This window comes from Zonotrichia leucophrys, chromosome 4 (assembly GCF_028769735.1).
Source record: "Zonotrichia leucophrys gambelii isolate GWCS_2022_RI chromosome 4, RI_Zleu_2.0, whole genome shotgun sequence".
NCBI lineage: Eukaryota > Metazoa > Chordata > Aves > Passeriformes > Passerellidae > Zonotrichia > Zonotrichia leucophrys.
Genome location: NC_088173.1, coordinates 25,620,559 through 25,633,173, shown reverse-complemented (window position 1 = coordinate 25,633,173; position 12,615 = coordinate 25,620,559). Strand labels below are relative to the sequence as shown.

The 12,615-nt window shown below is 42.7% G+C and overlaps 1 protein-coding gene across 2 annotated transcripts; it reads left to right on the top strand.

Annotated features, from left to right (window-relative positions):
- The first annotated feature begins 1,306 nt into the window (after positions 1–1,306).
- On the top strand, positions 1,307–12,317 carry TRMT10A (tRNA methyltransferase 10A). Of its 2 annotated transcripts, none has more exons than XM_064710877.1 (8): positions 1,307–1,446; positions 2,566–2,869; positions 3,849–4,011; positions 4,442–4,513; positions 4,942–5,016; positions 5,989–6,138; positions 6,705–6,810; positions 8,112–12,317. In XM_064710877.1, the coding sequence occupies exons 2-8, from the start codon at positions 2,595–2,597 to the stop codon at positions 8,276–8,278; spliced, it is 1,008 nt and encodes a 335-aa protein (XP_064566947.1). In that variant the 5' UTR covers positions 1,307–1,446; positions 2,566–2,594; the 3' UTR covers positions 8,279–12,317. The 2 variants fall into 2 exon arrangements, with proteins under 2 accessions (XP_064566947.1, XP_064566948.1); XM_064710878.1 differs by lacking the exon at positions 1,307–1,446 and adding an exon at positions 1,475–1,909.
- The last annotated feature ends 298 nt before the right edge of the window (positions 12,318–12,615 follow it).

Below are 12,615 nucleotides of genomic sequence, written 5' to 3'. Positions count from 1 at the left end.
ACCTGAGCCTCCCCTGAGTATCTTTTTTCTTCTCCATAGTCTGCCTCTTGAGCTGCAGCTCTAAGCTCTGGAATATTTAGTTCTTTCTGTTGCTGGGAGAGAGGGTGACTCACCATCGGGATCAGCATCTTGAAAAGGTCACGTTAAGGCCCTATAAAAATAATGAAATTTAGACAGACAGCTCTTTCCCAATATTTGCAACTGCTCAGTTTTTCATTTCACTTTTTCACCACTTGGCAGACTTTGGAAAACATTGCATGATGCTCTGTTGTTGTCTGAGGACACAGGGGGCTGGACGAGCAATACTGACGCTTTGCAGAGGGCACTATGAGAAAAACAAACTACGTAAGCAGCTTCTTCATTCTAGGAAAAAGCACATCTGAGTATTACATGACTTTGTCAGATGTCTTTTGCTTTTTTTAAAAAAAAGGCTTCTATTGGTAACTCATCTGCTCCCTTTCAGTGACCAAAAAACACCAAAGGATTCTCCACAGGGAGACTGGAGCATTTGGGCTTTTATGATGCTGGCGTGTCAAGCTAGGTATTAATAGTAACGTGAGTGAGGTTTTAAATAGACCCCAGCAAATGCAAATCTAGCTATTTTTAAAGTAATGCACTGAACAGGAATCACAAATTAGATCAAATACTACAGCAAATATTAAATTCCAGCAGCAGTTGAAAGGTCAGTGTCTCACTATAGCGACACAACGCAGTTTTGTGAGCGCAACACAGCTGTGGCGAACCTGAAACCAGCACTAAAACTGTCCGAGTGTGTACATGTGGCACCCATGAAACCTGAGCTAAACACTGATGCACACGGAAAGGGGATTATGGCAGCGCACGCTCGTGTGTTTGCTAACTTTGTGTGCCTCGTTAACCGGGGGCAAACAGACATCTACATACTCAGGCTGCCCAAAATACATTGTTCCCATAGAATATCATCCCAGTCTCCAAAACCGACTCCTGTAACAGGGCAGCATTCTTTCGTAAAGTTATCTGGCAGTGAAAGAACGCTGCCTTCGCTGAGCATTGACACCGGAGTTAAAAAACCTAATTGTCGGCGGCCTTTAAAAATAGGAAGCGCGAAGGCGCGGCCCTCTCCCGCGGGGGCGGAGGGAGCGCGGCAATGTCGGGGACCTCTGCAGCTACAGATCTGCCCGGAGGAATGCCATCAGCCAAAAATACTTCGCTGGCCCCTGCCTGAACTCAAACCATCAGATAAAAATAAGCTTTTGTCTTCCTTTTCGCTGCCCTTTATCCCCACGGAGCCCCCAAAGCCACGGCTGGGGGTGTGAGGGAGGTGGCGCGCGCCCTGACACCGCCCGCCGCTGGGGGCGCCCTGCCCGGCGGCCTCACGCGGACGCCGCTCTGCTTCCCTCTCGCGCGCGCCTGCGCATGCGCGGCTCCGCCCCTTCCCACGCCGGGCGCGCGCGGGGCGGCTCGCGGGTACGTTGCGGCCCCTCGGGGGCGGGGGGGAACATGGCGGCCCCCAGGGGCCCTCAGCGGGGCTCGCACCGCGCCCGGCCCGGCCCGGCCCGGCCCCGCCGCCGGGGTGGGACACGGCCCTCCGCGGGCCTGCGGCCTGCCCTCTGCAGTCATGAGGGGCGTATGGCGTGTCCGTGTGTAGATACACGTGTGCTTGCGCGTGTGTGTGTGTGTATGTATGTATGTGTATGTGTGTGTGTGTTTGTGCTCCTGTATGCAAGCACGCAGGTGTGCGCAGGTGTGCGGGGCTCGGTGTGCGAACGCCCTCACACAGGGAAATGGGGATGTGCCAGCAAAAGCTCCTCTGGGTTCTGCTGCGCTGTGTGTTTCCTGTCTCTGCTGCCGCTGCAGGAAGCAGGGGGTTGCTGTTTCCTGCCTGGTGGAGATGTAGCGTTCTCCGGTGAAGTTGTCCTTGGGGAATTGTGTGGGTGTCGAGCACACAGGAGCTCCTAGTGCGGAAAAATCGTGCTAACCATGAGAAAGGAGTAGTTATAATTGTAGTTGGTTTGAACCGAGAGTGTTTTGCTGAATTACATTTGTTCATCCTTTTACTTGTATTTGTCTTCTGACAGTGGCCGGTGTCTGTTACTGTCCAATGCCTTCTGTTTTCGGGAGAAATAAAAATTAATTTTGCAGGAGTACAGCTCGTTCACACTTTTTTTCCCCCCAAATGGCTTTAGTCCCTTTAAAATTACATACTTCTGTCTTACATACTTCTCTAATATGCTGCTGTAGTTATATTGTAAGACACGTCCTTAATTTTTTGTGTTTGTGTACACACCCTGCTAATGCTTTTTGTTCTATTACATTTGATTCAGTATGATTCCCTAAATTTATGCTGGTGTTCTTTTGCAAAGTTTTTGATCAGAAGCTATTCACTACCTGCAGATCTAGCAGGCAGAATTTTAGACTCTCAGGATATAGGTTATAATCTTTTTAGAATGTTCCATGTTATTATTTGCAGAGGCTTTAAACAAACAAAAAAGATCTTCTCTTTATTCAGGCTTATAGTAGGTGTTGAGTGGTGTTTATTCTAGTTGAGTATCTTGTTAATGACACTTATATCCCTTTGTTTTGTAGAGAATTGGTGAGCAGAAGAATTGTTTTTAATGAAATATCCGGCATGTGCTGACAAACAAGTCAGAAAACCCAGCCAAAAGCTAATGTCATCTGGGTCACCCACAGACAGTCCAGAGGTGCCAATGGAAAATACCCCATTCCCTGAAGTTCCTGATGTGGAAGGAAAGGTGAAGTCAAATGACAATCCAGTAGAGAGACTGGAGGCAGGCTCAGGCAAGGAAGAATGCCTTGAGTCCATGTCCAAGAGGCAAAGGAAGAAGCTGTTGAAGCAGAAGCAGTGGGAAGAACAGAAAGATCTACGGAGGTATGGTTTGCAAAGCAGCTTCCCATGGTTCCCATGTAATATTTAGTGCTAATAATAATGATGTGTCAGCAGAATGTGCTTGTGAATTGCTTCATCAAATCAAGGCAGTTGAACCAGTTTTCTCCCACACCAGGTTTAAAGCAGTAGCCCCAGGCTACTTGGTCTGCACTGGAAGAGGCTGTAGAGGTAAGCATCCCCTCCTCATGCTAGATTTGTTCCTCAGCTTCAGGAGGGATTCAAACATGCATGTTGTTATTTGTCAGAAGGGAGACAGAATGTGTGGCCTTGTTCCTCTTTTCCTGGTGCTGGCAGACTTGAGATTCTTAAAAATACACTGAATAAAAGCAGCCACATTTGAGACAAGAAGTGATGTGCTACAAGTTACACTGACTTACATAGAGCTTCTGTTTTGATGTGTTGAGAGAAAGTGTATCTGTAGATGTGCTGATGGTGGTTTATTCTTATCCCACTGACTGCTCCTTCCCAAGGCAGTGGTTGTTGCTGTCTCTGAAATTTGATCTTCCAACTGCCTGCTCCTGTCAGGAGGACAGGAGGATGGACCAATTTCTTCAGAAGCCTGTTGAAAAACTGTGCAGTGAAACGGGATGTAAATTGTCTTCCTCATTCTAATCCTGATACTGTGATTGCTGTTCATGTGTAAACTAACTACTTTTTTGCTAGTTCTGAGACTTGACTCAGAGGACCTGTAAATCCATGAGACTCCCAGTATTGAGTTAATTGAGCAAATTGAATTTGTGTCAGATGTCTGTAGGTATTTACAGAACTTCACAAAGTCGGGGTGGGGGATGTGTTTTGTGCTGGTCTCAGTGTGGCACAAATGCAGGCAACAGGCTGAGTTTAAACTATCACAGTCACAGGACAACCACTTTGGCCCTAGAAGTCTGCATTTGTGTGCCCAACACAGTACCTCAGCAGTGCTGGCAGCACTTTTAGAGGATTGATTTGTTTGTTTACTTAGGCAGAAACGAAAAGAAAAACGCCAGAAGAGAAAACTAGAACGTCAGTCAAAATTGGATTCCAGTAGTGAGGGGAATGGCAGAAAGTGCATGCGCAGGGAAGTTGTTCCTAGCACGCTTCGCCTCATCGTGGACTGCAGCTTTGATGACCTGATGGTGTTAAAGGTAAAAGGAACTTCAGATTAACTAGGTATATTTAATTCTCTTAAATATAGATTGTATGTTCTCAGGATTTTCCCATGGGTTACAGACTGAGTGTTGTCACAGTGATAAACCTGTTTGATTCCTCAGATTAATTCTGTATGTTCATTAAATCCCTCTGATTTTTTTTCCCCTAGAATAATGTAAATCAAGCACAATGCATAGAGGTGTCTAAGTACACCTGTGTGGAAGATGTGTGTGTCTCCTTGTCAGCATAATCCCCTCACAATGGGTGCTTTTCCTCTCAGGATCTGATGCCCATACTCTCCAAGTAGTCACTTTAGCCAGTTAAAAGCTTCCTTTTTCTCTCTTTAGCTTCAGACTGGCTCATGATAAAGCATTTTGTGATGGTCTGTGTGAAGGATTAAATAAAAACAAACTGTGTTGTGTACAGGATGTTAAGAAGCTTCACAAGCAGATTCAGAGATGTTACGCAGAAAACCGCAAGGCATTTCATCCTGTGCAGGTGAGTTTGAGCAAACTGAATGCTGACTGTTGCCAAGTACCAAACATGAGAACTGTAGTAGGAAAAGAAAATATTTAAGCTGCCTCTTTCATAAGAAAATTACTTGTATTGTAACACCCATGTGTTATAAGGATACACCTATATATGGAACAGTATGTGCATGCAGATGAAAAGTGCCAGATCCAGGTGTGCCAGTAAGAGGCTGTTGATACTCTTGGTTTTAGCTCTGGCAGATTTTTTAAAAAGTCATTGTAAGTCTGAATTTGTCTTTTAAACGTATCAGTAACTATATGAATTTGGTACTAGTCCCACTTCCATCTAAAAAATATTATGAGTTTTAGGTAACAGTTAAGGGTAGAAAGAGAGGAAACAGATTGTGGCAAATTGACGTTTCTGTATTTTGTACCTCTTGTTTGTTCTGTTCGAAGTTTTACTTGACCAGCCATGGGGGACAGCTGAAGACCAACATGAACGAAAATGACAAAGGATGGGTGAATTGGAAGGTGAATATTTGAGTATTTCTGTAAAAAGTTAAAGTCTTGATTGTAGTTGTTAACTGTATTGTTAGTTGTGAAGAACATTCTTTTTTTCCACATGGGTTTTTGTAATACATGTGAGCAATAGCGTATTTGAAAAGGTGTAGTCTTTTTGTCCTTTCAATTGATTTAACTTTAATAAGCCAAAGACTGCTTCTCTTGAATCTAGATTTGATTTTTGCTTGAAAAACTACACACAAATCCATTTTCACTTATTTTTTTTAACAAATTCCATTCTTGATAGACTAAGCAGGACTCCTTGATTTAGGCAGTTCCAGCAGTTGTCTGTCTTGGCAGTGCTCTTTTATCCATGTCCAAAACAAGACTTGCCAGTTGGGATGTGATTCTCTGGTGGGCACTTTCACTTTCATCACGTTCCTTTCAGCGCTGAAGCGTTCTGGAGAGAAGTCACTTCTCCTGTGGTCAAGCTCTTGTTGGTTTTCCCTGTGACTCCCTGTTAAGCCACTATTCCAACAGCTGCAGAGGAGGAGCACTTAGAACAAATAAAAGCAGTCCTGTTTCCAGCAGTTCTTGTGCAATAGCTTCTCCATGAGAGCTTAGCATAAACTTCTCTTACTGAACAATTAATGTTAACTAAACGTTTGCTTCTGGGTTCAGTTCTTTAATGGGCTTGAAAACTACTTGGATCCATAGGAGAAACATGGCAACGTTTGAAGGGAATCACAAGAACTTAAGGACTTGTAAAGTTCTTCTGGGTTTCAGAAAATTTCATGTTGATTTTTACAAATCGGTGCTCTAGGGACTGGATTGTTTACAGAGAAAATCAATCTGCACTGTGCTAGGTATTTGAACGCGAAGGAGGAATGTGGAATGACCACATACTGTTGGATTTATTTTGCCAGTCCCATCTTGGGTCTGTAAAGCTTGGCCAGCAATTCATCAGTTGAATGTAACTTCTTTTAATCACCTTTTTTTGAGGATATCCAAATTAGAACAGAGCACTATAGTGAGCTGATAAAGAAAGAAGACCTAGTATATCTTACCTCAGATTCCCCAGATGTTCTCAGCGAGCTTGATGAGAAGAAAGCCTATGTGATTGGAGGACTGGTGGATCATAATCACCACAAGGTAAGCTGTGGGTCTGTTCCTTTGCAGCTTTTTTTTTGGCACCTTATTTGACATTATTGCTGTTCATGTGTAAACTAACATAATTAATAATGAGAAATCTTCTTCAAAAAAGAATTCAAAAAAATGTTGAAGAAATGTGAAAAACACTTGTGGTGGTAGCAGTGGCTTGTGTTCCAGAGTTTTCTTATTCTTTACTCTTCCTTTGAAAAAAAATACTGAGTGACTACAACCTGAATATCTTTGTACTTTAACATAAGCTTGCCTTTAAAACAGCCAACAGCTGATGGTTCTAGAGCTGCAGCTGCATGAACAAGTTTCATTTACAATCCTTTTGACCACAGGTCACAATGTGAAATACATATAAAGTAATGAGTTTTCCAGTGGTGGTAGCCCTTGAGGAAGGTGCTGTCCAATCCAGTTAAGTTTCTTTTTGTAACCAACTTCTAAAGCAACACCGTGGCAGCACAGGCAAAACTCTTGCCAGGAAATTATACTTGTAGTGAATCTGTATGGGCTCATCTGAAACAATAATTCTCAATCCACTTGTTTTGGTGTCTTTTCCCCAGGGAATTACTTACAGAAAAGCTATAGAGCAGGGAATTGGTCATGCACAGCTCCCACTTGGAAACTTTGTCAAAATGAACAGTCGGAAAGTGTTAGCTGTCAATCATGGTAAGTTCTAAATCACAAAACAATTACATTATTTTGGAATGTACCTGTAATAGTCACGCCTCAAACCCACTGCACTGTAGTGCAGATGCCTAAACCTTGTTTTATTATGTTGATATTTCTTGAATTTAGTTGCCTTCAGAATACACTATTTGCCCTGAACTTTAAATATTGTAGATATGGTTAAATGTAAATGACAGTATCTTAGCCATTTAGAAGACATTGTGTCCTGTTGGCTTGTTTGAGGATTACTTGTGACTTTCTTACCATCCTGGTCTTGTTCCCAGTTTTACTGTATAAGTGAGTAAAATGTTGGAAACTATCCAACATTGTATTTTATGCCAAGGAAGGATGAATGAGTGTGATGTTTTCACCTCTTTCCACAGCTTTGTTCAGCAGTAACTGCCTCAGTACCTGTAGACTTTCCTCAGTTGGCATCAGCAGTACTCCAGCTACTGAATTTTCATAACTGTATTTTACCTGATTTCCTGGTTCTGATTGAAGTATTAATGGCTTAACCAAGCCTTAAATCTTGCTCCTTTTAAACTTTCAGCTTTATTATTAGATTGTCTTTCAGTGTCATTAAACAAAAATACATGCAAAATGCAGCCTACTCAGACCCTCATGGAAATTTTTGACATGGTGCCAATGTCTTTATTGTGCCCCGCTGCACATTCTTTAGCTTAACTTACCTTACTTTATTTCAAGTTTATTTTTTTATGTAACACATTGCCCAGTGATCACTTTATTTTCTGAAAGTGCCATATTAATGAGGCTGGCATTTGCATGATAGTAAAGATTATTTAAGCATGGAGGAGAATATGGTATGGCACGGGACTTAAAAATTGTCCAAAAAATTATCAGAAAAACTTAAGTATTTGTAAGATTTTACATGTTCCTAAAATTGGATCTTTCACTGTTGCTTTGTATAGAAAGGAAGAGCTAATTAGAGCTAATTATAGGAGGGGTCAAAATCTTTAATCAAGCGCATCCACAGCAGGATTCCTGTCAAACATGTGAAAGTATTGGTGCCTGTACAGAAGGCAGTGGTGAGACTGAAGTATTTGTCTCAGTTCCTAAGAGAAATACTGTCATGCAGCTGGAGACTTGGGCTGTGCTTGGCTTCAGGCTGCAGCAGTAGCAGAATTGCAGTGTCTGTTCCTGCCTGCATTTCATCAGCTCTGCTCTGAAGAAGCCACAAGAGCATGCACCTAAACCTCTGTAAAGATGGACTTAGGGGTGTGTTTCTGTTAGCAATTCACTTACTTCCCTGTAAAAGCTGATGGGCTTTTCTGATGTTGCAGTGTTTGAGATCATCCTTGCTTACCTGGAGAAGAGAGACTGGAAGGAGGCCTTTTTCAGTGTCCTGCCACAGAGGAAAGGGGCTGTTCCTTTGGGAGAAGCCAATGATTCATCCAAACATGCTCTGTCTGGGAAAGAAGATGAAGACAATGACTCAGACAGCAGCTAGGCTTCAGAATTGGTTGATGGGAATGAGGAGACATGCAGTTTGTGGAATAAAACTGGGGCAGGAAGGAGTTTTGCTTCAAAGACCATCTGCAGCACTTGTAATGCTGAATTGTCTCAGTGCCCGGTAGTCCCAGAGCTGTTTCTGTGCATGAAAGGTTAAGTTAAATGCAGGTTTTACCCTGAAACTTCAATATAATAGCTTTTTAAAAGAGAGGGTAAAAAAAGAAATTAATGGAAAATGCTGCATTTTTTCCCAGGGAAGCTGTTTAATTTAATTTTTTAAATATTATTTTTTATACATACCAAGCTGGATGTAAGTTCCAAGAGCACAAGTAGTTAATATTTTAATGTACACATTCTTGTCTCCATTTCTGTTCAAAAGTTTTCTTAAAAGCAGTGAATGACAAGTGCTCCTTTGGTTCCAAAACCTGTACCACTAGTGCCTGCTGCAATGTGTGCATAAACACTCTAAACAAAAATTCTGATTTTCCTGAGTATCTCAACAGAGAATCACAAGCAACTGAACTGCCTGATTTATCTACTGTGTTTAGTTGGCTGGGGTCAGTAGGTGAAGTATGAATGTGGGGTTAAGCCAGTGCTTTATACTTGAGCTTGAGATGGTTGGGTGTTAGCACAGGTGCAAATCCTATGCCTTGGTAGGCACATGGTGCACACTGAGGTGACTCAATCACTCTTGATTATTCCTTCATATTCTCAGCAAAATTTATCACACAGCCTCAGAACAGCACCAGGAGAGAGGAACTCTTCCTTACAGGTCACTCAGATTCAGTATTACTGTGTAATCACAGGATCCTGTATGTATTGTATTGTCTGTCAAATATTTTTCCTTTAAAAAAAAGTCATAATCTTAGTCTTGGATGGACGTTCTGATTCTGATTCATCCCCTGACTTCAGTGCTGTGGCAGAGTAGTGAAGTGGACATCTTGGAAGTGAGGCTTTGCTTCAGCTCCGTGAGCCTGCCTGTCCCTCTCTTCCCCAGGGAGTAGCCAGGTGGCTGCAGTGCCTGAATAAGTGTATCTCTCACACAGGTTTCTCATGCCTGAAGAGCTTGAGGTCATGGCATCCTAAGTGTTCCTCTCTGCTGAGCTGCAGTCAGAGGGCTCATTCAGCTGTGATTTGCCTTTTGCCCAATTTTCTTCTTCCCTTCGTTGCTAGTGCTTTCAAGTGGAGACTGCAAGTGGGATCCCTGTGGCTCCCTATGGTCTGTGAAGGCTTGGCACACAGCTGGGTATGACTTACACTCTTAGTGCACTTCTCTGTATGCTTTCTAAAAGGCAAATAGAGAAGTTTATTCTGTTAAAAGGATGGATTGTGGTTTGTTACTGAAGATCCATGGGGCTTTTCTTAGGCTTTTTAAAAGTGTGATTGCTTTGTTGCAGAAACTAGATCAGCCTTTTCATAAAAGCATTGCTGGCTTTATTTCTATAACAAAAAAGGCAGCATAAGTGTACCCAGCCTGTATAACACTGATTCTCTAACTGAAATGTGTAACATTTCAAGGAATTACGCATTTACAGCTGAGAGAACCTCATGTTAATCCATGTAGCACCTACTAAACCTGATCTAAGACTCTTCAGTCTGTCCAAGGTTTCCTTAAGACCATTTCATACATGTGCCTTATTTACTCAGGCTTGAGAGTATAGGAGCTCAGACAAACTGGGGGCTTTTAGAGACATGCTGAAAGAGTTCTAAAGCATCTTACAGAACTGTTGTGCAACTTAAAACACAGCCTTACAACATTACCAGTGAAATAAGATAATCACATCCAGGTGTTTTAAAATCCAGTTGTTTAAATCTGAAGCTTACCTGTCTATGGAGAAATAGAAAGAAAACATGGTCTGGGGTGTATTGCTGTTCAGAGGCAGCTCATACCAACTGCGCTGTGTCACAACAGCTCAGTGGCTGCTGCCTGTTCATACGTGTTGCTTGTCTCGCCCACACAGTGGGGTCTGCCTGTCCCCCATCATAAGAAGCATGGCAGCAGCTCAAGGAAGGTGATCCTCCTGCTCTGCTGAGACCCTGCATGGACTGCTGTGGCCGGAGCTGGGGCTCACAGCATATGAAGCCCATGTTTGAGCAAGTCCAGAGGAGGCCATGAAGATGCTCAGAGTGCTGGAGCACCTCTCCTGCAGACGGGCTGGGAGAGCTGGGGCTGCTCAGCCTGGAGAAGAGAAGGCTCAGGGGACACCTTACAGCACCTTCCAGTACCTGAAGGGAGCCTACAGGAAAGCTGGAGAGGGGTTTCTACAGGGACAGGTGGTGATAGGACAAGAGGAAATGGGTTTTAACTGACAGAGGGTGGGTTTAGGTTAGATGTTAGGAAGAAATTCTTCACTGTGAGGATGAGGACTTTTAATTGTTTTTTGTTTTGGATTTACATAGTGTACAAGTTATAGCGGTGTTTGGCACTCTGTTGTTCTAGCTTGTGGCATGCTACTTAAGAAAGCACATTTATTCTTCATTTGCAATCTACAGACCTGGCTGCTCTCAATATTTTCAAGATGGTCACTTTCATATTTCAGGCATGGCTTACAAATGCATTACACTGGAAGCAGAGATAAATCACTGCACTGTTTTATAATAAGAAATGACAAGGAATTTGTTTCTGATGCCAGAAATAAATATTGACATACAGTGCTTTAGGACACTTACAGAAAGATCTTTCTCTGAAGCAGCTTTAGGTGTATGAAGTTAATGCGACTGTAGGAAAACACACTGGGAAGTTCTCTGCTTCACACTGCTGTCCTCAGTGAAGATCAGCTCTGACATGCTTGTCTAACCAAGACTTAGAGATCTCCAATGTGATTTGTTCCTGGGCCACAATATTGAAGAACAGAACATTAAAAAACACTGCACAGCTCTAGAACAGGATCCCTGTGTTTCACCACCAGGTGTGAAACACCTGGCGTCATTGCTGAGCTTAAGAAATGCCACCAGGCGTCATTGCTGAGCTTAAGAAACCTCTGACTTTCATCACTAAGCTTTGTAAAGTTTCAGGTACTCCCAGAACTATTGCTCAGCAATGCTGGGCAGCAGAATACATCCAGAGGTCTTTAAACCTGTGTAGGAAAGCATTAAAAAGGCAATAAAGAAGGCTCAGGGAACCTGAAAAGAAAGAAACAGAAAATAGGAAGGGGATATGGCAGAAAGTCAAACCTCACTGAAATAGGCAAACTTTCTTTTAGTTTCATGCAGTGGGGAGGCCATAGCAAGGTGCCATAAATAATCCTGTTGTTTTGTTCCCTTTCCATTGAGCCTCAATATCCTTGGTCCAGATTTCTGAAGTCAGGAACCTCAGCACTGTTTATCTGCATCCATGTTGTGACAATTTCCCAAACTGTACTGCTGCAGGTTGCTGTACTTTCCCCCTTCTTGTCCATTTCCTGGATTCAGGTCAATTTGCCTTTCCTTTGGCTTCCATACGTCCCATATGCTCATTGTCCCATATGTCCCATAGTGCTCCATGTTTGCTTATGGAGCAGTAGTGTTTGACTCTAGACAGGACTCTGCAGAAGAGCACCTGAGTAGAAAAGAGCCTCTCTGAAGTGCCCCATCTCAGAGGCTTTTGGTCACAAGGTTGACAGCGATGGTGGGTTTTGCATGGAGCTCAGGGGTGTAGCTGTCCAAGGGGATCCACACTGATGGTTATTCCAAAATCCTGTGTGCATGACAAGGCACATGCACTCAGGGCAGTCTTGGGGCAATGTGACTACCAGGTGCAGGATGTGGCATTCCTAAAATCCTTAGAGCTTGAGGATAAGGTCAGGGAATTTTGAAGAGTTTTGTGTTTCTCTGATTTAAACAGAACTTTTTATTGCTCAGGCTGTGCTGTAGATCACACTGAAGATCACGGGTTCACTGCACCATTATTGGTATTGGCTCATATTATTTTAAAGAATCCATTTATTCTGCAGGAGGGCTTTAAAATAAGCTATCAGTAAGCACACATTCTTCTTATCCTAAGTTATTGAAAAGCAGAGGTGGATTTCGGTGTGACTTCCAAATCTAAAGCTGAATAAACTTTGGCCCATCTTTGAAATGTGTGCCTTAATTGTCTCTCTTCCAAGAAGGTGGCTTTGTTAGCTGGAACAACAGCATCTACTACTGACAATCCTAAAGCCAAATAATCAAATGTTTGATTTGTATTTATTCCCTTTTGTTGCATTTTTACTTCAAGTACTATAAGATGTGCTTTTTAATTTCTTGTTTGGCTGTGATAAGAGACCTAAAAGGAAGAAAAGCATTATTTAAAAAAAGGGTGTTGATGCTTGATTGAGTACTCTCCTTGAATATTATTTTCCCCTTCAAATTCTTCTA

Excerpts from the sequence above, each read along its gene's own strand:
- TRMT10A (XM_064710877.1), top strand. The coding sequence starts at position 2,595 with ATGAAATATCCGGCATGTGCTGACAAACAAGTCAGAAAACCCAGCCAA. Across the intron at positions 5,017-5,988 it reads AAGGATGGGTGAATTGGAAG|GATATCCAAATTAGAACAGA; the intron begins GTGAATATTTGA and ends CCTTTTTTTGAG. Across the intron at positions 6,139-6,704 it reads TGGATCATAATCACCACAAG|GGAATTACTTACAGAAAAGC; the intron begins GTAAGCTGTGGG and ends TCTTTTCCCCAG.